The following is a 22,861-nucleotide window of genomic DNA, read 5'->3' on the forward strand; positions in this document are numbered from 1 at the left end:
TGGCGCAAATGGCGTATCCGGGGTTCATGGGTTTGGTAATTTTTTGGGGGTTTTGTCGATAACCCCCCCCCCCCCCCCCCCCGAAATACTGTGTCGTTGTCTTTCGACGGGCAAACAGCTTCGCCCTAATAGATTTACTCAAAACCTCTGACATCTAACTAACCTAGTTAACTCAAGGTGACTTCGATTTTACTATCAAATTCGAACAGATGTTTTTTGTCCTCACACCTTCCGTTATCTTCATTCTTCTATCACTACAGCGAATCTAGGTACTCGTACAGAGGCCTATTATTGTAGATGCTCCATCGCTGAGACTGGTTAAACTTTCAAGTACCATTTGAGATGATTTCTTAACGTTATTGTGCCTTGAAATACTGATATATGTATGTTACCGTCATCAATCGGAATCACTTCACCACGATGCTCTGCAAACTCTCACACAAGCGCCGCTTAGTTTCTTGACCACTACCGACCAAAGGATCATCACCAATCTGTTTCCTCAGGATCTGAATCTGATCGACGACGACTGAGATTATGTCAGATACAAACCGCTAAATCAAAAGGTATTTCTTATTAGCGCAATTTCTATTACAGTCTATCTGACAGATTACTAGAGTTAGAAGCAAAAAGTCCACTCTAGTAAGTTAATAACCTCTCCATGAACTGACACGCTTTATGATTGTCTAGTTTTATCACTCAACTGCCTATTAGTTTAATCATTGTATCGGTACCTACTTAGTAGACTTAGCCAACGCATACAGTGCTCATTTTCTTGATACCTAACACGTTGCTGTTACTCTTGGAACCTTTGGTTTCATTGCCGAGTATCGTACCAAGAACTCCCTCCACCTGGATACGTCCCAAAGACCTGCCTACCTCTTAAGCATGATTCAACAGTTAGTCTCCTTATATTAGTGTATGGATTTATAACTAGCCCTTTTGTATGTTAGATGGCTTGGTTTAGAACTGAATTCCATCATGGCCATAATTGCCGCTTTGCTTACATCCCTCGCAACTAATGTGCTATCTAACCCCGGTTTCACTGGCGCATCATTAGTGACTTGGATGGGATTCGGAGAAATGCTCATAAAAGTCGTTCTGTTCTATAAATTGCTCGAGACCTCACTCGGTGCTATTACTCGACTAAAGTCTTTGGAGAAGGAAGTTGGATCGGAGAATAAGGAGGGAGGGGACATTGCTCCTTCTAAGGCTTGGCCAAAAAAAGGGGAAATTTACTTCAGCGGTGTCTCAGCTAGCTATGGGTACCAGTCCGTTTTCCATTATCGTATCACACAAGAACTCACATCGTCCAGGACCGTAAGTACCGTAAGTACAACTGAGGAACATATCATGACATTAAAGAATATCGAACTCGAAATCGTCTTTGCGGAAGAATTGCAGTATGTGGCCGAACTGGGAGCGGAAAGTCGTCCCTATTACCCCCCTGATGAAATTTCTGGACCCGGCTGATAATACACCTGAGAACGTCTTCATAGACAATAAGCCTCTAAACAGGATATATCGCACTGCTCTACGCCAGCGTATCATCGCTATCCCGCAAGATATTATATTTCTACCAGGTGGCTCTTTTTTTTTTAAAAAAAAATCTAGACCCATATGAAGTTTTGACGCCCGCGGATGCTGAGGGCGTTATCAAGCTAGTAGGACTACGGACGTTTGTGCGTGATCGGGGTGGGCTCAAGGCGGGCCTGGTAACCAAGGCGCTGAGCCAAGGGCAGCGACAACTCTTCTCTCTCGCTTGGGCGATCCTCCGCAGACGTGTTCGGGCAAGAAGTATCGGACTTGGCGGTGGTGGTACCGAGCGCGGTATCTTACTCCTTGACGAGGTGAGCTCGAGCGTCGACCGGGACACGAAGAAGTTAATGCAAGAGATAATTAGCAACGAGTTCAGCGAGTATACTGTAGTGGCTGTGTGTCATCACCTGGACATTATTATGGACTACTAGCGTGTTGTCGTGATGGATAAAGGCGAGATTGTCGAAGTTGGTAAACTAGTCGATTTAATCAAGGTGGAGGGAATTAAAGTCGACGAGCTGTGGAACGCAACGGCTAGATAGTCCAAAGTTGTTTATATATTCAGCTTGGGGATGCATCGGCAAGAAGCAAGGATCTTCTGTAAACAGAATCGTTAATCCATCTTCAGAGGATGCATTTCAGCTGGAAATGATATGAGATATCATAGTAGTATTCTACTAGCATAATATTCATTAAACTGAATGCGCGTTATTGATACGAGTACCTAAGGCATTTAACATAAACTGATATCACTAGATGAACTACCTTGCAGGTGACACGTATCAAATTAACCTACCAGGTACCTAGGCAGCAACATTCTTCCTCACACCCCCAGCAAGCTGGAAACTGTAATGAAAAAAAGTGGTACCCGTGTTTAGCCTTGGATGTAGTGTAATACCAAGGTTAAGGGCCACGGGCAGCCCAACATGTAAAAGTAGATAAACGCGTAATCCAGAAAGTCGGGTACAGCCAGGCATCACCAGAAGAGACCACAAGGGGAGGAGCTGGGCTAAGGACAACAAGTCGTCCGTCGCACTGGCATATCCGAACCAACCAACGCCTCCCTCGCCCTCGGAAACAAGTATCAGGAACGGAGAGATAGCCAACGATGCATGAGAATTTCATTGCTACTGTGATCAGAGGTCCAGCCCCGGGGCGATGTAAGACTCGCGGAAGGTTAAAGGCCCCCCCATAACCGACGGCGAAGAATTACTGGACGTGAGTAGCGCCGTGGAGTCCCCTGACCAACCGAACCGGGCGTCTGCGCAAGTGGGCTGGCCGACTCGAGGGGGCGAGATGATCCGGAACCTGACGCGCATCGGTGTCACCCAAAAAAAAGCGCCGGGAGGCAACCGGAGACACAGAGGAAAAAACGATCGAGGGGATGCAACCCGCGATATGGTTTTATGCCCTACGACCCCGGTTACTGCCCAAGGGGATGCAACCCTTCAGTGCAGGGGATGAGGCACCCTGCATCATGGACGAGGTGAGATGCAAAGATTAGCCCCTGAGAGCCTCGAACCAGGCGCCGACTCTCTCCAGATGGTCTCGAATCCGAAATGACCCCAAAGGCGACCGGTTCCCGGGACGCCAGATAGGCCCGGACGAAGGCTCTTCTAGTACATATTGCCCGAACCGACTTTCTTGGATTAGGTACCTAGGTTAGGTAGGTAGTTAGGTATGAGGAAGAAAAAAGAAAAAGGAAAAGGAGGGAGATAGAAATTAAGTGGACAAGACCCTTACTTTTATACAACGTGGGGGAGGTGCCTGATGAGCAGGGATCACCCCGGACGACGGGTAGCCTAAGCTTAGTTTGGATGGTTTGCGGGTTGAAAATTTCCGATTGGCTTACCCCGAATTTCTTAATTTCTTAATTTGGCAAATCAGTGTTGCCGCACGTCATTGGCCCCCACCTAGCTAAGTCCATTTTAATCCTAAGCTGATTGATTTTTGAAAATACCTAGGTACATCAGGTACACCTCTAGAGTGCTCATACATATCCCGCAAGTAATTCCAAAGCGGTCTCGTATTGGAAATCCCCTGATATTTGATTTCTAATCTTGAGTCTTCAAGATATCTTTCTTCGCACAAGCCATAATACTGAACTTACAATGTTAGGTAATTTTAGTCTAGAAATGGCATGGCATTCTTAAGTTGCTCGAAGGACAGATTACTGTAGGTACGAAATACTTGACCAAACGGGGAAAGATCGAGTAAGTGACGTAGCTACCTCCATTACGCCGGGTGCCTGATAAATCAAAGAGAAGGTGCGCATTATCTTCCCCTTAAGTGTACCTGCCTTAGGTTCATAAAACTCTAGATACGAATTTCTAAAGGTACCTAGGCACCTAATATGAATAAAAATGGAAGGAATCTTAGAAGAAGGTACGCTCAGATGTAATTGAGAACAGGTACATGGAATACGTACCTTACGTACCGCATGTACCTAGGTATTGTACCTAATTGACTGGGGCACTTCAAGTCCTATTGGATTCAGTTCTAGGTAGTGGCCCTTTAAGACATGTCTCGAAGTGTGCCATAACTTAACCCCAATGCCTCCGGTCTACTATAGCGATAGAGACTAATATGAGCTATTTAAATTCACAGAGCCAACTTAAACCAGACGTCGTAAATACAATGTGATATCTTATTGATTATAATAATATATCAACTCAGTCATAATAGGTTGTCATCAAGTAAGCAATCTCCCTTCCGCCAACCTTAAGTAATTACACCTAAATAGGAAAGTATCGTAGCATCCATACACATGTTGTCTCTGGCCTCCTTTTAAGCTTGAAAAGGAGGTAGCATCTTAGCCTCCACGAGCTCTTTGAATGTGTGCTGAAATTCTTCCCATGTATCCGCGTATCCCGTCCAGCCTAACTTCCGTGCCTTGCTCATACTCGCGACGCAGCTGTAGTTGCGACCTAGTAGGAAAGCCACAAAGTTCCAGGTTGCGCCGCCCCACGCAGCTTGTTCGAGATTGTGTCTATCACGCAGCCTCTCCCAAGCCTTGATTACCTCTGGCCGCTTGGCCCACTTCTCCAAGTCGATCTGGCAGAATAGCTCGGAGGGCTTAAATTCGTCTTTGAGCCCGATCTTGGCTGCGACTTCGGCTACCGGTGGCCGATCGTGCATTTTCGTGTGGCTGCTCTCGTATCCCGGGTACGCCTTGAATTCGTCACCGGCCGGGAACATCTTTTCAGGGATGGTGCACCCGAAGAGAGCCGCCATCCGCGGCCATAAGTCCTGCCAGCTCTGGGTGTCGCCGTTGACCACATTAAATCGCTGGTTGTCCGAATTAGGTGTCTTGCCGGCCCAAAGGCAGAAATTGGCGTGCAGTCTAGCTGATGTCCAGCCGTTAAAGGCCAAATAGTTGACCTTATTTCCGGGAAATATGAGCTTTGAGCCTTCAAGCTCCTTGCTAACAGCGCAGTACTATGGACGGTTAGCATCTTCGTAGTCGCTTCGGATCTCATAGTTGTCTGTGCATTGAAACGCGATAATGAGAATAGCTGTAGTAGAATCAAGGTTATACTTACCAAGCCAATCGAAGTAGCTAGGTTCATGAAATTTGCCTTGGCAAAGCCGATGACATCCTGGGGGTAAGTTACAACCCAGGCCCACTTGTTATGATGGTCTGCGGTGTACTTCTCCAGGATACGCTGCTGAGCGTAGTAGAAATTAGGCGGGCGATCTTTCTGTTCAAGCCAGACTAGCGAGTCTTCATCGTCTTCGCGCATGGGGTTTTTAGGCTGTCCTAGATGCACCCCGTATTGCTTAAGCCCACACGTCAAACTAAAGTGCTTAAGCTCGCGGGTCTGGCCAGACTTGATGAGCGCATCCAGGAAGTTAGACAACATAGACCCATTGATGCGCGTAGCTTCTGCTTCGTCAGGATCGGCTAGATAGGCGCAGAAGTAAATATGCGTCACCACCGGGATATGCGACAGGGACTTGCTCATCTCATCCGCTGAGGACTGAAGATCTAGGGTCGTATGCTTGACCTTGGGATGCTCAGAATACTTCTGCGACCGAGATAGTGTGTAAATCTCGGTGTACTCGGGTGCCTTGATCAAGGCATCGACCACCGCCCTTCCAGTGATACCTGAGTTGCCAAAGTCATTAGTCCGGATACATGCGAAATTAACTTGAAGCTAGAGTTGAGTATAACTAATAAAGTTCTAACAATCTAGACTTACCGGTGGCACCAGTGACTATAGCTGTAGGCATTTTACGAGTAATTAATGACTCCGCAAGTAGTAGTCTCAAGTTGTCTTAGGTTGTTGCTGTTTCGTTAACTAGAATATCAAGGGGAAAATCGAACATGTTCATAAATATTAGATTGCTTTCAATTAAATTAATACTGGCATCAATTCCCAGACGAAATGTGTTAGTCATTGCTATCATAGACGTGGTACTATTGTCAGGATGACGTCGTAAAGTAGAACACGATATGGAAATGTTCGCCATCATAGGACGGATTATTACTAAAGGTACGACACACAAGAATAAATACACTTTGCTATAATTGATGTTGGATTGTTGAAATTACTGAACACCAAACGGAACGTCAACTCAAGCTATGGGTTTCGTATTATATAGGTCATATGTTCCACGCCATGTAACATCACGCACTGGGCAATGTCGTCCAATCCAGCCAATGTAGGTACCAATTTCCAGTTGGAAATTCTTTGCTGGGATATTACCAGTAAATGAAGACATATAACATGGCTGAACTACATCCCGCCATCCGAAGTCATTTACATTTGGGCAAAAGCTATGTCGCTTTACACTTGTATGCTGCGGATGTAATGATAAGTAAAGTTATACAAACCTATTAGACCAATATATGAGTGACTTATAATATCCATGTGCCTCTTATGAATATAGCATTTATTAGGAAGAATCATATAGATTTAGATACAAATATACCTGTAGGTATCTAAATACAGGTAAAGTTCCTTCCTGCATCTAATGCCTCATACCCTTAGATATGGGAAAGCCTATGGTACCTATTATTTTCTTTGTACATAAGTACCTACTTATGTACCTAGGTAGGTACCTTAGGTTAGGTTAGGTAGGCACAACTTTACCACATCATATGGTGAGAAAAGAAGGTATCTAAAATTTGAGGAAGGTCCAAAGGGACAAGTTACTTTGGTACCTGAGGTAATTTTTCATGCGCAATAATCACTTGGGCAGTTGCAAAAGAGTTCAAAGGTGGGTGCAACTTCCTCTTGTACGTAGGTACTGCAGAACATTGTTACCATGGGGGTCCAAGCTTTGATTTTTAAAAAGTACATAAGGCACGTGATTTCCCAGGAAAACACCATGCCAAGGACAATCAACTCACTACCTACCACACAGAAGTCGCGACGGTTTATCTCAACGCGGCTTCCATTAAATTATTCTATTTGTGACGAAGAAACTTTATTATTATCTATTATTACCCAATTGGGATCAACAACTCGTCCCTAATGGGTTTAACACGGCGCTAAAACAACTAGCGCAGAGCTTCTTCTCAATTATGAGGCACCTTCCTCCAACAAACTGTATCGGATGGATAGCAACGCAACTTCCATGATCGAGTCAACTGGTACGCAGGTACATGGTTACGGTCGAATTCTAAAAACTATAAATACACCTCGACCCCGGCCGCCTAATTTATTTTTACCTTTCACCTATTCAACCACAGACTCGGGCTTAACCTTAACCTTAACTCCCATCTCTCGCACACGACAACCACAATTCCCTTGAAGGCTTTAGGACTATTACCTATAACAAACCTAAGCCTGTCAACACAAAGACGTAGAGATGGAGAACACCGAGCTGGTTAACCAGGGGATGACCCAAGTATTCACTGTAAGTCAATCCTATTGTTGATCACCATGACGATTAAGAACCAAAGACTCGAGTACTGACAACGTTCTCTCACTACACAGGGGCTCGGGATCCTCCTTGGTGCTGGGCGGATCAGCAATGCCACCCACGAAAAGATCATGGGCCTGATCCAGGCAGACCAGAACCGCGCCATCGTCGACAACACTCCCATGGCGGCGGAGACAAGAACTGGTCGCCCCGGCCAAGGAAAGGAGACACCCGACTCCATGGGGTCTGAAGATTTACTCGAGCTAGGCCGAGAGTTTTCGTAAGTACCTAATCTTTTCTTATTCATTTATGTTGATGAACCCCTACTAACATTCATTATTAGTAGCACCTCCATTGGGGACAAACACAGTCGCGGCTTGACAACACACGCCAGCACAGAGCCGAAGATTGTCTGTCCTTGGTGGTCCACTCCGGGATTCGAGTGTCGACTCGTGGGAAAGGGACACTGTCCATTTCACCACGAGCACGTCCCGGGTGGACTAGTCCAGCCACTAATTTGCCATTTCTGGACAAGTGGCGGACGTTGTACCAAGGCAGATAAAGACTGCAAGTTTGCCCATTACCTTGCCGACCATCGCATCGTTGCTCCTGCGCCTATAAAGAAGAAGCCTGAGAAGACTTCGACTGGATTAGACTACAGTGAGCACTTTGCGGTACCCCGCCCAGCCGTGCTGTCCGAAGAGAACGATATCGGCAGATGGCATACCCGGCCGCGACCTCCTCCTGAGGGGGACTGGTAGAGCGAGTCGGCTCAACTTGGCGGGCGGGGCGGTGCCAATGGAGGTGCTATTAAGGGTATAATTCGAGGCTGGCTTGGAGTAGGTAGCGGAGGAGGGTAGGTTGGGGGATATTATTGATAAGGAGGTGTTGTAGAACCTATTTATCCTTATAACCGACGCTTTAATCCGGTTAACGATTAACGACTAACGCGATAAACGAATAATGAATCAACCTATTCGCGATAATCAAATAACCTTTCCCCTTTCCATCCATTTTATGCTTAAGTTACCGGTGAAATTTTACAATGGTCATACCTGTAGTCTGATAATCTGATATCTGTCCAAGGTAGATTAGGCACCTCATAAGAAACATAATATTGAGTTACTAAGTGGATATAGGTTCCGGCTGGTTCTTCAAAGACCTACCTGTTGTCAACGGTCCTGCGGCGATCCCTAGTAACACAATCCGCCTTAAGCACCTAACATGATGCAGGTTCAAGTATAAGATAAATCCAATTGGACTTCCTAATTATTGTTAATATGACTGTTCTTGAGGTATCTCTCGCAGGAGTAACCGCCATCATACGCTGGCCTATTTTACTCTTGACTCGCTGCCCATAAGATAACTGACCTCCAATCGACCATTCCGGCTGGTACCAAGTGATAACCTTTTACATACTCCCGAATAATTTAGTTTAGCTTTTCATCTTCTTCGCTCCAAGGCAATTCTTCCTACTTCACTAGTCTCACCAACATCTTTCCAAGGTACGATACAAACGAAAGATTTTCTTCTGACAATACGACATTACCAAGATGCCAAGGTAGTATACCTAGAGTAAAGTATACAATCATAATAGCTACTCGTTCTCTAGTACTGGAAATTTGAATAGGGTTCCATATACTCGAGAGTTCTAAAAGTTCAGATATTAAATCATATAGCTCACTAGATGTTATTGCTTATGCTATTAAGTCGGTACACTTCAGCCCAAGGTTTTTTAAACCACAATATCCAATGCTAATAATTAAAGGTACCTTAGACATGTATAAATGAAACTTTAGTACTCTTAACAAAAAGCTCATACTATGCAAGGCCTCGAGGACACAAGCCTGAGGATTGGAATCGAAATAATGCTAACAATGTACACCGCTCATGCATTGCTCGTAACCACCTTCTCCGCCACCCTGCCGTCTTCCCGGATGATAACCTTGTCAACCTGAAGTGAAGCTTTAACGGGATTGGGTTGGTTATAAACCCATTCAAGTTCCTCAAGTGTTCTCCCTTGCGATTCGACCCTGTAAGACATGGGTTAGCAAACGCCGGAAGGAACATGTCAGTAACATTCTACGAACCCAAAGAAATACCAAAGTACGGCTTCAATAATATCCCATCCTACGAAAACCTGCGAGACGTCTAGTCAGTATTCCGTGGACTCTGTTCCAAAGGTCGGTACAATGCGTGAGTAACATACGTAAATATATCTGTATTGAATATTCCCCAGAGCGATCGGTCCAGCAAACTGGTTTATGAAACCCATGGCGTATACGATAACGTTGGAGAAGGCAAGACCCTTGGCTCGAGTGGTCGTCTCCAGAGCTTCTGTGGGGATAACGCCCTGGAGCGGTGTGTATGTGAAGGAGAAAATGATGTTAAATAAGAAGTAAGATGCTAATGCACCCTTGGCGTAGGATTCCTGGATATTCTCTCCTTGAGCATCTAGCGCAGCGGAAAGGCCAGAATTAGTGGCCAAGGCAGCAGCGCAGGCTATACAAAGCGGTTGTTATTAGCGCAAACACAGTAATAATTAAGGGTGTGCAAAAGAGCTACGAACCGAATGTTCCAAGGACCAGTACCTTTCGCCGGGGCATAGTATCCGTGAGAGCCACTGCCGTTAAAGCACCGACGGCGGAGAGCACGGAGTTGAGGAGATTGTAGGCTAGCTGTTGCTCAACGGATGTCACGCCGATGATCTCGAAGATGGTAGTGTTAAAGTAACCCAATCCGTTACCAGAAAATTGACCGAAAATAGAAATCATTAGGACTTGGACGATTCGCCAACGTCCACTATGGCTCAAAAGAAAAGGGCGATCTATTATAATGATTAGTCGTTTGTGGGTGATGAGAAAATGGAAGGAGACCAACAATCCCAAGGTCTCTTGTCAATGCCATCTTGGCGAATGCCTTCCTTCATCTCTTCAACTTCGAGCTGCACGAGTTTAGAGTTAGGATTGCCGTTCCCGTGATACTTTGCCAAGAAGTCTATAGCCTCCTCCTCTCGGCCATTGGCCATGTAAAATCGAGGCGATTCGGGGATAACCCAAACACCGAATAATACCACTACACAAGCGAGCGCCTGGACGATTAGCGGGATTCTCCAAGAGTAGTCGTTATCGATCCTATTGCATCCGTAGACGACTGCAGCTGCGGGAATAGCACCACCAAACCAGCCGCAGTTATAAAATCCTGAGATCAGTCTGTTAGCACAAAGCAATAATATCCATCGATGCCAAAACGGATCTGTCATACCAGTAGCTCGACCTCGCCAGTGAGGAGGCGCGATCTCCACAGCATAAGCTGGTGCGGCAATAGTCATGAAGGAAATACCCAACCCAAGGACGAAACGACCAACGACGAATTGCGGGATCGTAGAAGCGGTGGCAACAATGATCATCCCCACGATAATTATAACCGCGCCGCAAAACATACCAACCCTACGGCCATGTCTATCGGAGACAATGGCAGCGAATGGGGCGCCGACCATAGCGCCACTAAAGAAAAACCATCAGTTTCGGGATACACGAGGAAGATAGCCGAAGGTATATACGAACACGGTGTAGAGAGAAAACATCAATGCGACAAGAGTACCCGTCTTACCGCTATGGAACGTGTTTTGGAAATGGTCCATAGCGACGATGCCAGTAAGGAGCGATCCTATATTCATATCGGTCAGCAACAGACAGGTTTCTTAGGATTTTCTATGGAGTGGTATTTACCATCATATCCGTTGGCGCAAGCGCAACAAAATGCGACAAAGATAGAGACTACCAGCGTTCAGTAACTTAGCTGAGAGGAACATGACAGACCCTTGTCTGAAAACATACAGTAAAGGTGTATTGAATATTTGCTTTTATAGTCGATCTTGGTCTCTTGGAGCGCTGCGAAAAGTTCGGCCTGGAAATCAGGTTAGACCTGGTAGCGAGTAACATGGGAATAAGACATCGCGTTTCGATAGATGTTAAGTCGAAACTTACGTTATGTACCGTCTTCGCCTTAGTACCCGGGGCGTTCGTCGTTGAACCTGATCCTTCGCTCACGGGAACCTGTTCGTGAGACACAAGGACACCCGGCGCATGAATTTCCTTTTCTTCCATCTTGTCGAATTTCTAGGATCGTGACAGCCCTCCTACACGTGTCGGAGGAGAACTAAGATGAAGCAAGTAGCCTTGCATACGACCATATCTCGAAATCTGGACCTGGCGATGATTTTATTCTTCCTGATCGAGGACCCCTGTATACCCCCATTTTCCATACCCCAAGTTTTTCTGAACAGCAAGTCCCGAAAAGGGGGGCGGGGAAAATCGTTCCGCAATCCCTAACGAGAAAATACTGTGCCACCCAAATATGACACCCTCTGCTGTTAGTGATTCCACTGCAGATACTAGATAAGGGTAACAGGTCGCAGGGGATCGAGTTCTAGATCGCCAAGGCCCCCCCGGCAGTGGGTTCGATTCCACGGCCTTAGCGATTATCTTGGCCCCAATTCTATGGAGTTGATATGGATCTATATGTAGCACTCGTGTAGCCACGATCGTCCGTTGCTGGTAAGCAACTTGAGCGAAAATGGAAAAGAAACAGGATCAACGCGCAGATTTGACTTCGAATTTTCTGTCAACGAGCGACAACAAAAGTGCCCTCGATGAATAGGCGTCCCGAAGTTTCCTAGGGCTAGAGTAGAAGGATGGACCAGGTTCGCTTGCGATTGGTGGAATCTCAACAGCGGTCAGCAATTTCGCTGACTATGCGCGATAAACATACCGAAAATGCCATAGCTGAAAGATGCGCTTGACCCTACGTTTCCAACGGGCCGGATCAGAACACCACTAGGTTGGCATAGCATACTACAGGTAGCATCCGTGGGTTTAGCAGCGCTAGGCTCGACAACTAGGTACGCGACCCTTCTGAGTCTTTCAGCTCGTAATAACCCCGGAATATCGGGTTGTTGCGTTTTGAGCCTACTCCCAGAGCCTAGCGAGCGAACCAATAACGAAAGCCAAACCCAGACAAAGAGGGACGCGAAGGCAACATTATCTTCATCGCCCGCCTGAATATTGACCATAAATTTGCAGTCCCTTCTTTATGTATACCTGTAGGGCCGAAGACTTCGGACCGAAGTCGTTGATTGGTTCATGCGGTAGTTATTAGCTATTAATTAATTTTCGGCTCTTAGCGGAGGCTCTGTGAGATTGGTATGTATCTATAACCACGGCACCTCCGATACCACTACGGGATATTTTTTCGGAGGATAAATAAAGATACTATACCATGAATGAATGTCCTTAATGTAGCTTACTTACCTGTAAACCATGTCTTTAAAGACTTGCACGTAACTTGACTATATTCGGCGAGATGACTGTTGCTTTCTCGTACGAATGACAGGTACCTAAGGTACCTAGACCTACCTTCAACATGTCTTCAGCTATAGGCAATTAGATAGTGTATAGGACAACCCCAACCTGTTCTAAGCAACATCAGAAAGCTATTAGTTATACTAATGACCGAGATTAATCAGTCTATTGGACAGTCAGAACCTCGATCTACAATTGCGATAGTTGCCAAGACACTTCGACGGGTTGTCAAGTTATCAAGGTTCCCTCGAATCGATATGGTAGTATCGATTCTACCTAGTTACATTCGGCACGACCTGAAGTTCCATCTGCTGTCTCAGCCTACCATTTAACACGGCATTTCATATTCTCGCATTCATAGGTAGTTTAAGGTCATTTATATCTTCTTGGCCTAGTTAGTTCCTTACCTTAGAAGGGAAGTACTTGAGACGGCCATGGTAACATTATGCAGATAGCTAACAGTGGCAACTTAATCCCTTTAAGCATAGTTACTCATATCAATACTTCCGACTCTATTTCCGACTCTATTGATCAACTAAAATTTGGACTATACGCACAAGCTACAACCGCTTGTAGAGGTAGGTATACAGCATAACAAGTAATCCCAGAGACTATCAATGTGTTAAGGCTTCCTCGAAAAGTCTTCTCAGCTGATCCCTCTCTTGTTCGAGCTCCTTCGCAAGACCAGGCGCTAACATCAGGACTCTGGCTTGGGGTATCGTCCCCTCGACCAGAGCGTCGATATGACTCGAGTCAAAGCCCAATTCTTTAAGACCCTTCGGCTGGTCCCCTAGGTCAGCGAGGAACTGCGTGATAGCGTCGGCCAAGACCTGGCCCGCATCCTCGCGCTTAACGTTGGTGATATCTACGCCGAACACTTCCGCGGCGGCGAGATGGCGGTCCGGGTTCGATGCGCCCGTGAACCGGAACACGGCTGGCGCGGTGACGGCGACTGAAACGCCGTGAGGGATTATAGGCGCCGTGACATCGTATCCTGCATGCTTATAACCGGGGTTTTGACCGGAGATAGGATATGACATTCCTAAAACTCTCTGTTAGCCTACACTATCCCGTTAGCCTAGGCTTGAGACTTCTATCATACCGTGGCATAAGTGAACGCCAGCGTTTCCAAAGCCGACGCCTGCCAGCGTGGCTGCAAGGAGCATCTCGCTTTGTGCTTCGTGATCTTCAGGGTCCTTAACTGCCCTCGGCAGATATTTAACTGTACTTCGGAGCGCATTTAGAGAAAATATGTCGCTAATAGGATTTGCGCCCTGGTACGCAGGTCTTAAGATGGGATTTGAGGGCCGGGGCACCCTCTCATTGAACGGAATCGCCGTCCAAGATTCGAGCGAGTGGCACAAGACGTCTAATCCGGAACTCGCCTTCACTGCCGAGGGCATTGTCCTCGTGTTGAGCGGGTCGCATATCCCGAGGGTCGGTTTCAAGTTGCGGTGCGCGATGCCGGTCTTCGCCTTCTTTTCCACCAGGTCGAAAATAGCTGTTCCGGTTGTCTCGCTTCCAGTGCCAGCCGTCGTAGGAATAGCAATAAGAGGTTTCAGCTTCTTATCAATCGGACGGCCTTTGCCTAATGGCGCGTTGACGAAGTCTAGAAAATCTGCATCGGGGTACTCGTTGTAGAGGTTCATCAATTTAGCCGTGTCGATGACTGAGCCACCGCCCACAGCGAGGTAAGCATCAGGGTTATATGGTCTGGCAAATGCGATAGCCTCTTTGATACTAGAGTTTAAGTGAGTCAAGATGCGAAATAAGAAATAGAATTTCCGTAGACTTACGAACTATCCTTTGGCTCGACTCGCACTTTGTCGAATATCTCATACTTAATGCCTTCTCTTGACAGTGCTTCTTCTGCTTGCTTAATAGCAGTGAGTTTCCGTACCGTCGAGTCGGTCACGATGCAGACACGTTTGACATTCATATTTTTAAAGTCCATGCCGACTTCCTGGGTGACCCCGGGGCCGAACCGGATGGAAGAGGCAGCCATCTCGAATGCATACTCCTTCTGCTGGGATGGGTCTATAGGAGACGCAAATCCGCGCCTCCCGATCCGCCGATGTGCATGCTGAGCATACGCGTCAATTTGGGGTCTTGCATGGTGATGGTGATGTCCCGGGTTTGAATGACAAGGACAATTTGGCGGGTGAGCGTACTGAACTGTCCGTAGAAGGCTAACCGCTCTTGTAGCAGCCTTATTCCTTGCATATTAGCACTTATTTAATTCATGTTCATCAGAAACTTACACTTGGGGTCACTCGAACTGCAGCAACCATTTTTCCCCTTTTGGAAATCCAAAATCTACCTAACCTAATATAAACTGAAACTCCTCGCTCTCTGAGATTGTACGTAACGAGTATAAAGGCGTATAAAGGCGTTAAGTTCCAGCTGGATCAGGCTATCCTCTTACACGCTAGAGCGGTCATTTATTTGTTAACGTGAGCGGGTGAGATGGCTAGATTCGCTTCTTAAAATCAGGGGATAAAAGTAGGGAATGTGGGGTAAAATGCCTCCCGCTGTGGGGGAATAGGCTTTGTTACCGGTTCGAACCGGTAAAGAATCTCCTTCTCCGCTCGGTTCAAGACAAGGTACCGTACCGTAGGTAGCTAGGGTAGTAATTCCAGGGATCTTTTGTTGGGCTAAGCTTCACTATCCCAAGTTGAAGTGAAACTTAGACTTGAGCTAATAGATCTATAGATTAGGCACTTAATGCATACGGGGTTACAACGGACTCGCAAATAAGCTAAGACGATTTATATCTTAAAATCCACTCAAGAGTCCCTGGCCTCTCAAATCGAGCCAAACTTCGATGTTGATTGATAACCTTGATTCGCTAGCACACGGCGTGAGTCAACCGGGGTGATGACTACCTAGAACGAACGACCTTATCAACTGTAGAAGACAGTGTTCCAATAGAGTTATATAAAGACAACCCCGTTGGTCCCGATTAGTGTGACTGATGATGAGACAAAAGGCTTGAAGAAATATTATTAATTTCAAATTCATATTTACCATTATTCTCTTACTATGTCGTCAACAGGTTCAGGTACAGCCGCGGGTAAAGAGCCTCGTATGCGGCTCAGGGATCTTTTGCCCAACTTACACCTCGGATACTGGGAGCCTGGTCCCCTCAATTCGATCACTGACGTTCCCGGTGTGCTAGTCCATACCCAGGAGATCTTTGCCGATGACGGTGCCGTGAATACCGGCATCACGAGTATTCTACCCCGAAAGAATTGGTTCTATAATGCTTGTCACGCCGGGATATTTAGCTTCAATGGCTCTGGCGAGATGACAGGTAGCCATTGGATCAACGAGACCGGCTTATTGCATTCTCCCATTATCATCACGAATTCATTTGCCGTGGGCGCTGCTTACCAGGGAATCTACGAATATACCATCAAGTCTCAGGGTGTTGCTAAAGGGGAAGTCGATTGGTTTCTGTTGCCCGTTGTCGCAGAAACCTTCGATGGGTACTTGAATGATCTCACTCAATTTGTGGTCAAGCCCGAGCACATTATTACAGGACTCGAGAGCGTTTCAAGCGACCGCGTAAGGGAAGGGAACGTCGGTGGTGGGACTGGAAGTAAGTAATAGCTCCGCCATATTCTAGCTGAGAAAATGTCATAATCGAACTGTTGTAGTGATATGCCATTACTTCAAGGGCGGGACAGGTAGCAGCAGTAGAATTGTGGAAGGATTTAATAACAAAGGCCAACCGAAGACTTATACCGTCGGCGTACTAGTACAGGCCAACTATGGCCGCCCACAGCATCTCCGGATCTCGGGAGTGCCGGTGGGGAGGATCCTGGCTCGGGAGGCCGACGAAGCTGCTGAGAGCAATCCGGCGATAAAAATGGCACGGCAAGCGCTTGAAAAGGAGAAAAATAGGAAAGATGGAAGCATTATTGTTATAATCGCAACAGATGCGCCCCTCCACCCTGCTCAGCTGCAAAGGGTTGCCAAGAGAGCAACGGTGGGATTGTCGAAGGTTGGTGGTTATGGCCACAACCCATCCGGTGACGTGTTCTTGGCCTTCTCGACCGGAAATGAGATTCCAGTTCAGTCCATCTCGATGGAACGGAAAGCAGTTGATCCGTTTAAACCGACACCTGTTACAATTGATGTGATAGATGATTCTTCGATTAACGGGATTTTTGAAGCCGTTGCGGACGCTACCGAAGAGGCGATATACAATAGTTTATGTATGGCCGAAACGATGGTGGGAAATAAGGGGCACACGATCGAGGCGCTTCCTCTTCAAAAGGTGAAGGATATTATGGAGAGATTAGGTTAGGTTAGGTATAGTTGAAGATGAGAAATGAAGGTTGGAAATAGTGTATCTACATAGGTCTAGGTACCTGGTATTGCTAAGGTATTCGACTTATACCTACATGTACCTAATATAACATTGAAATTAACAGGTGAAATGTGGCTTTTCAAATGTGGCTTCGTGTGACACTAGGTCCTACTATGTAACATGTATCAATTGATGCATGTAATGTACCTAATGTTAGGTAATGTTCATAGAGGTAGGAAAGTGGGATTTGCGACTTGAAAGCTTGAGCTTACCTTAGGTTAGGTACCTACCGCATTTTCTAAGAAACAGTCAACATTAGGGCACGGACCATATGCATGATCTAAACCATATGTGGTGGTGGCTTGCTAATTTCTCTCAGCAAAAGTTCGTCATGGCTTGAGTTTGGCAGGTAAGCCATTACCATACACGATTTAGGTGACTCCAAACATAGGACATGGTCCGTGCCCTAAAGTTGACTGTTTCTTCGAAAATGCGGTATCTGCCTATCAAACGGTAAATGCCAAGAAAAACTGCCCAAGACGCTTTGGCCCCAAACCTCCCTGAGAGGCTGAGACACTAAATTGTACAACAGTACATCATCAAATGTTCCCTTCATTTAGCCATACTCGATCATCCTGTCATCACCACCACCATCACCATCGCACTCCTTAAGTCAACCCTTAATCCTAGGGATCCCCTCCCCTATAGCTTTAAATACCTAGGCTAGGTGTTTTTGCAAGATTAGTCGCAATAAGTTGCGTTGTCGCTCATTGAAATACCGAACGGACTTGAAAATGGTCTCTGAACCTCCGCGAACCGTCCTCGGCTCCTTATATTCATGATTTCGTCAGACGATATACTCAGTTTAAAAAATGGATTACCAGCGCCCGAATGGCGGGCCCGGCTTTAGCCGTGAATACAACAGAGCCGACAGGTTTGAGGATGAGAAGAGGCGCATTGTGGATAGTTGCTTCAACAAGAAGGATGTTGACGGGTCTAGTAAGATTGCTTCCGGTGTTTTATGTTTTTTTTTTTTTTTTTTGTGTTGCCTGTGTTGCCTGTGTTCTACTCAATCGTACCAGGCGCTGACGTATATTGTGCGCCCGTGTAGTACTCGAAACTTATATTACCCATATTAGAATCACTGAGTATTCTTCCCACCCATCGTCTCCTCCACCACCCGAAGCTCGATCCCAGTCCGAAAAACCTCGAGTCATCATTGTGGCAGTGCGGAAGTCAGGTCGGGTGCGCATGCACAAGTCCAAGGAGAACGCGAACGGTTCATTCTCTATTGGAAAGACTTGGGACCTAAACGATCTAAGTTCTATCGAGTCCTTCACTTCTTCAAATTGCGATCCCCAGAAGCGAGAATGGGCTGGTGACACCGGCTTTGTCGTGAATGTCGGAAAGCCTTACTACTGGCAAGCCAACGCCGACAAGGAAAAGAAGTTTTTTATCGCTAGCCTAATTAAGATCTATGGAAAATACACTGGTGGTGGCATCCCGGAATTAAAAGGCTTCGACTCACGCGAACTAGAACAAGTTTTAGGATCACGAAGGCCGCCACCAAGTCGAGGGCCTGCGTTGGACTCGAGTCCGGCATTGCGAACCGGCCCTACGCCTACACCTCCCCCTCAAAGACCAGCTCCTACTCCCTCACGAATGGAACCTAAAATTTCGAGACCTGAGCCCGTACAATCCCAGGTTAATCTTGCTGCACCTATTCAAAATAACCCCCCACCACCCGCTATTGGCGCAATCCAACCCTTTCGTCCTAATCAACCTCCTAGTTCACCCGCACGGAAACTAGGCCCTCCAAACGGGACTTCTTCCCCAGCTTCGTCGCTATCGCTCGGTGCGGATTCCGCTCGTACAGGAAACCAAGCTGCTGCCTTGCGTAGGCTAGCTGGAAATAACAAGAGTCAAGAATCCGTAGCAGCCTCCATTTCTACGACGAGAAGTGATGACTCTGCAAGTATACCGCCACGTTCAAGAGGAGGATTGGCTGGGCCTGGGGCCCTCGGTAGATTTGGCGATCCATCTGCATCAGCCTTGCAAGTAGATTTGCCCGACAGGAAAAGACCGCCAATGGACCCAACAAGGCCGAAGGAAACCACAGATGATGATCTTGTACCAGCACCATTAATGAGCCAAGGCATGCGAAGGGAACCGCCGCCAAGAAATACGGATCGAATGTCACCGCGGAAGAATTCTGTTGATAGTCGAATGGAAACAAGTTCGCCCGCGACAAAACCAACACCAGCACCAGTGCCAGAACCTGTTTCTGTTTCTGACCCTGTTCCTGACGTTCCCTCTAGTCCTTCAGATAGGAAAAATAGCACAGCGTCTGCCTCCATTGTCTCCGAAGCAAAACCGCCCGGAACCCCGCCTACTAGTTCGCCAGTGGAAGAGGAAACCCGCCCAGGATTAGGACCTATGATTAAGCCAAAGTCCCAACGCGATTTAGCTGGTGCATTGTGGAAAGCAGCCTCAGCCGCAGCCGCATTCAAACCACGCCCAGGCGGAGCTGGAGAACGATTAAGAGAAATGCGAAGTAAGACTAACCTCAATGGTCCAGACGGAATAACCAGCGTTGTCCCAGCACCGCCACGGCCAGAACCCAAGGTCGGAATTCCTAAGCCTTTGGACTTGGAGAAAAAGTCTCTCGATAAAGTCTCCGTAGTCCCTGAGGTAAAAGTTACAGTACCTAATTCTAGCCGACCAGCTAGTTTGCAGACTTCCAAAAACAATCGAAGGAAGAGCATAGAGTCAAGTCAACAACAAGGACCTCCTCGACGCTTAACTGTAGCCGGTAATGATACGAAGTACTTATCTGCTCTCGGCATAGATACAACGCTATTCCTCGACAAGACATCCGAGTTTGCTAGATGGCTCGATCACTTTGGCTGGGTGCCTGGTGAACAAATGCGAAGCCGTAATTTTGAGGAGATGAAGCTTGACATTGATAGAGAACTTAACAAGGCTCAGGCTGGAGGTTGGGTTGTCCGATTCCAGGCGGAGGACGATCGAATAGAAGCAATTAAAAAGGGCCTTGATGTTGCCATCGCTGAATGCGATGAACTCGACAACTTGCTAACTTTATATAGCGTGGAGTTATCTGTAAGTGTAAGCAAAAAACACCTAATGGAACGTCACTAATAATTGAAAAGACATTGTCCGACGATATCGCGTACATAGAAGCGCAAGGTCAGGGTCTACAAGTCCAAGCAGCCAATCAAAAACTACTCAGGAAAGAGTTGGAGTCTCTGCTTGATACGTGTGCCATCACCTCTGATGATTTGAGAGCACTTACGGTGGCGCCCCTCGAGACAACATCGGGCCTAGAAGAGATCGAGACGGCACTTGTCACTTTATACAAGGCGATGATGAAGATCGACTCTTCTGCCGCAGGGTCGGAGCTTCGAAAAAGCGAAGATGCAGGGCAGAATTCTACCCTCAATACAGACTATGGTAAAATGCGCATAGTCCAGGAGAAGAAGGAGATGTACCGCTCGGAGAGTGTGGCGTTTCTCCAAAGATTCATCGCGTTTATGTCCCGGCAGTTTGATAAGGCTGCTCAGGAGATCAGGGTAGTTGTAGATGGAGCTTTGTCGAAAAAGGTTGATCCTGGACACCACGACGTTGGGCGGGAGATGCTTTGGAGATATAGTCCACTTATCCTCTATGCCAGAGAGGTAAACCTCGATGGCTGGGATCGGTGCTTACAAGCGTACCAAGAGAAAAACCTCCCTCTCTATAAATCGAGATTCAAGGACATACTGGAATCGTGGAAGCGGAATGCTAGGAAGCCTTCAGGCGATGAAGCGGAGCTTCTTTTTACTACTGAACTTGAGAGACAGCAGGAAGGAACAATGGCCACTGCTAGAAAGCTCACCGTAAAGCGAAGTCAGAATCTGGCTAGGAGCTTACGAGGCCCCCTCGGTGAAGGCAGTAAAACGAATCTCGATAAGATCTCGGACGGCCGTAACCTTCCGTACGAAGTATTTTCTGGCATGATGGATGATCTCGTACCACTGATCGAGATCGAACAAAATTTTATAGTTGATTTCTTCCACGCGACTACTTTAGAAACGGCAGATTTCCCCGATCTCGTAGCCGCATCAAAGCCGCGTGATCGGCGAGGTGGTGACTTGAGACGACATAGACTCATGGAGCCTGATCGGGAGTTAGCTCGGAGAGTAACACGGGCTATGGAAGCAATCTTCTCGTCCTTGGAGCAGGACTTGCAGAATACTATTGATTGGGTATTGTCGCAAGATCCATTGTAAGTGCAAAACATATGTCACCTTACCTGAATATAGCTATAACTAATTCACAACAGACAAGGAGTCGGCATCCTCGCGGTTCTCGAGCAGAAGCACATAGAAATGACTCAGTCTAATCAAGACTTTTTGAATAACGTGTTGCAAAAGCTTCACGGCAATCTCGAGTCACGCTTCACAAAATTCGTCGAAGGTCAAATCCGCGCAATCGAGGACACAAAGGTCAAGATCAAGAAGCGCAGGGGTGTCATTTCTTTTATGCGCGTCTTCCCTCATTTCTCAAGTTCCGTGGAAAGCATGCTTATGATGGTCGATACGAATTCTTCTGTCAGAAGAACGGTGGACAGAGAATACGATCGTATTATCAAGACTATGTTCGATTCTCTTAAGGTGATTGCTCGTGAGAACCCTGCTACACTTACAAATAGCAGTGCCGATCCAGAGGACAAGGAAGCACTGAACTATCATATTCTCCTTATTGAGAACATGAACCACTTCCTTGAAGAACTCGATACTCATGGATTGGAAATACTTGAAGACTGGAAAGAAGCCGCCGCAGGTGAAATGGGAGAACACTTGGGCCTATACATTAACGCAATTATGCGCCGACCGCTGGGCAAATTACTCGAGTACCTCGAGAACATCGAGGCCCAACTCGCCACAGGAAAAAGTCCTAGCATTGTTGCCGCACAGCCGAGCAACGCGAAGGCAACGTTCAATAAGATTCTTAGCGGGTATGACGCCCGCGAGGTACGCAAAGGTGTCGAAGCATTACGGAAACGAGTCGAGAAACACTTCGGCGATGCCGATGACCCGAGCTTAAGCCGTAGCCTGGTTAACAGGGTACTCCGAGAATGCGAGAAGTTTTATGGGGAAATCGAGGTTCGGATTTCCACGGTTACAACAACGGTATACGGCGGCGACGTACTATTTGAGTGGCCACGCGCCGATGTGAAGAGTGCGTTTGCCACCACCGGTCGGTAGGTCGGACCGGGTGACTGGAAGCATGCGTCTTCCCTCGGGCGCAAGTCGACAAGCAGCGGGCGGTCCCGTATTATTACATCGATGGACGGATGGCACGATGGGAGTTCGGTTGGTAGTACATATTCACGATAGTTGTATAAGATGAATAATTCATCATCCAAAGCGTAGTACTGGGGGGTGTTGCAGAAAAATTGCGGACTGGGTGTACGAGTAGATATATACCTGGATCCTATACTGCCGGCAATTAGGTTAGGAAATCATATCTATTCCTATATCTCGGAAATTTGTGTATCAATCTCGACATTTAATACCCTTTCTCTAAAGATTTGAATTTGAATTTGACAAGCCCGTAACGCTACGCCCCTTCAAGACCTATCACATTAATATCAACGACCTAAGGCAAGGATGAGCTAAAGTGGTAGCCATGGATATTTATAGCTAGGTACCTAAAGAAAAGACTTCTTGTTACATCTTAGTGGTTACCTAAGTTACAGGTAAACCACCTTTGC

At 46.8% G+C, this 22,861-nt stretch overlaps 7 protein-coding genes across 7 annotated transcripts; 4 read left to right on the top strand and 3 right to left on the bottom strand.

The window, feature by feature from the left end:
- Nucleotides 1–1,402: 1,402 nt before the first annotated feature.
- Nucleotides 1,403–1,967, top strand: F4812DRAFT_454772 (uncharacterized protein; the record flags this gene model as incomplete). Its single annotated transcript, XM_047936700.1, has 2 exons — nucleotides 1,403–1,541; nucleotides 1,612–1,967. 2 exons carry the CDS (start codon nucleotides 1,403–1,405, stop codon nucleotides 1,965–1,967), a joined length of 495 nt encoding a protein of 164 aa, XP_047795269.1.
- A 2,356-nt stretch (nucleotides 1,968–4,323) lies between these two features.
- F4812DRAFT_454773 (NAD(P)-binding protein) lies at nucleotides 4,324–5,769 on the bottom strand (the record flags this gene model as incomplete). The annotated part of the gene is made up of 3 exons (XM_047936701.1): nucleotides 4,324–4,974; nucleotides 5,079–5,644; nucleotides 5,739–5,769. 3 exons carry the CDS (start codon nucleotides 5,767–5,769, stop codon nucleotides 4,324–4,326), a joined length of 1,248 nt encoding a protein of 415 aa, XP_047795270.1.
- Nucleotides 5,770–6,876: 1,107 nt separating this feature from the next.
- F4812DRAFT_411035 (uncharacterized protein) lies at nucleotides 6,877–8,514 on the top strand. The gene is made up of 3 exons (XM_047932586.1): nucleotides 6,877–7,401; nucleotides 7,482–7,687; nucleotides 7,751–8,514. The coding sequence occupies exons 1-3, from the start codon at nucleotides 7,354–7,356 to the stop codon at nucleotides 8,166–8,168; spliced, it is 672 nt and encodes a 223-aa protein (XP_047795271.1). The 5' UTR covers nucleotides 6,877–7,353; the 3' UTR covers nucleotides 8,169–8,514.
- Nucleotides 8,515–9,295: 781 nt separating this feature from the next.
- F4812DRAFT_454775 (general substrate transporter) lies at nucleotides 9,296–11,516 on the bottom strand (the record flags this gene model as incomplete). The annotated part of the gene is made up of 10 exons (XM_047936702.1): nucleotides 9,296–9,440; nucleotides 9,498–9,547; nucleotides 9,617–9,909; nucleotides 9,977–10,234; nucleotides 10,288–10,608; nucleotides 10,672–10,913; nucleotides 10,974–11,076; nucleotides 11,139–11,186; nucleotides 11,247–11,316; nucleotides 11,397–11,516. 10 exons carry the CDS (start codon nucleotides 11,514–11,516, stop codon nucleotides 9,296–9,298), a joined length of 1,650 nt encoding a protein of 549 aa, XP_047795272.1.
- Nucleotides 11,517–13,243: 1,727 nt separating this feature from the next.
- Nucleotides 13,244–15,436, bottom strand: F4812DRAFT_33576 (Dehydroquinate synthase-like protein). Its single transcript, XM_047931594.1, has 4 exons — nucleotides 15,032–15,436; nucleotides 14,567–14,979; nucleotides 13,873–14,510; nucleotides 13,244–13,812 (listed from the first exon to the last, which is right to left on the bottom strand). The coding sequence occupies exons 1-4, from the start codon at nucleotides 15,059–15,061 to the stop codon at nucleotides 13,385–13,387; spliced, it is 1,509 nt and encodes a 502-aa protein (XP_047795273.1). The 5' UTR covers nucleotides 15,062–15,436; the 3' UTR covers nucleotides 13,244–13,384.
- Nucleotides 15,437–15,812: 376 nt separating this feature from the next.
- F4812DRAFT_454777 (DmpA/ArgJ-like protein) lies at nucleotides 15,813–17,082 on the top strand (the record flags this gene model as incomplete). The annotated part of the gene is made up of 2 exons (XM_047936703.1): nucleotides 15,813–16,371; nucleotides 16,430–17,082. The coding sequence occupies 2 exons, from the start codon at nucleotides 15,813–15,815 to the stop codon at nucleotides 17,080–17,082; spliced, it is 1,212 nt and encodes a 403-aa protein (XP_047795274.1).
- Nucleotides 17,083–17,514: 432 nt separating this feature from the next.
- On the top strand, nucleotides 17,515–22,861 carry F4812DRAFT_33807 (exocyst complex component Sec3-domain-containing protein). Its single transcript, XM_047931616.1, has 4 exons — nucleotides 17,515–18,084; nucleotides 18,197–20,205; nucleotides 20,256–21,370; nucleotides 21,428–22,861. The coding sequence occupies exons 1-4, from the start codon at nucleotides 17,958–17,960 to the stop codon at nucleotides 22,350–22,352; spliced, it is 4,176 nt and encodes a 1,391-aa protein (XP_047795275.1). The 5' UTR covers nucleotides 17,515–17,957; the 3' UTR covers nucleotides 22,353–22,861.

This window comes from Daldinia caldariorum, assembly GCF_022478825.1.
Source record: "Daldinia caldariorum strain CBS 122874 unplaced genomic scaffold F4812scaffold_1, whole genome shotgun sequence".
Classification (NCBI taxonomy): Eukaryota; Fungi; Ascomycota; class Sordariomycetes; order Xylariales; family Hypoxylaceae; genus Daldinia; species Daldinia caldariorum.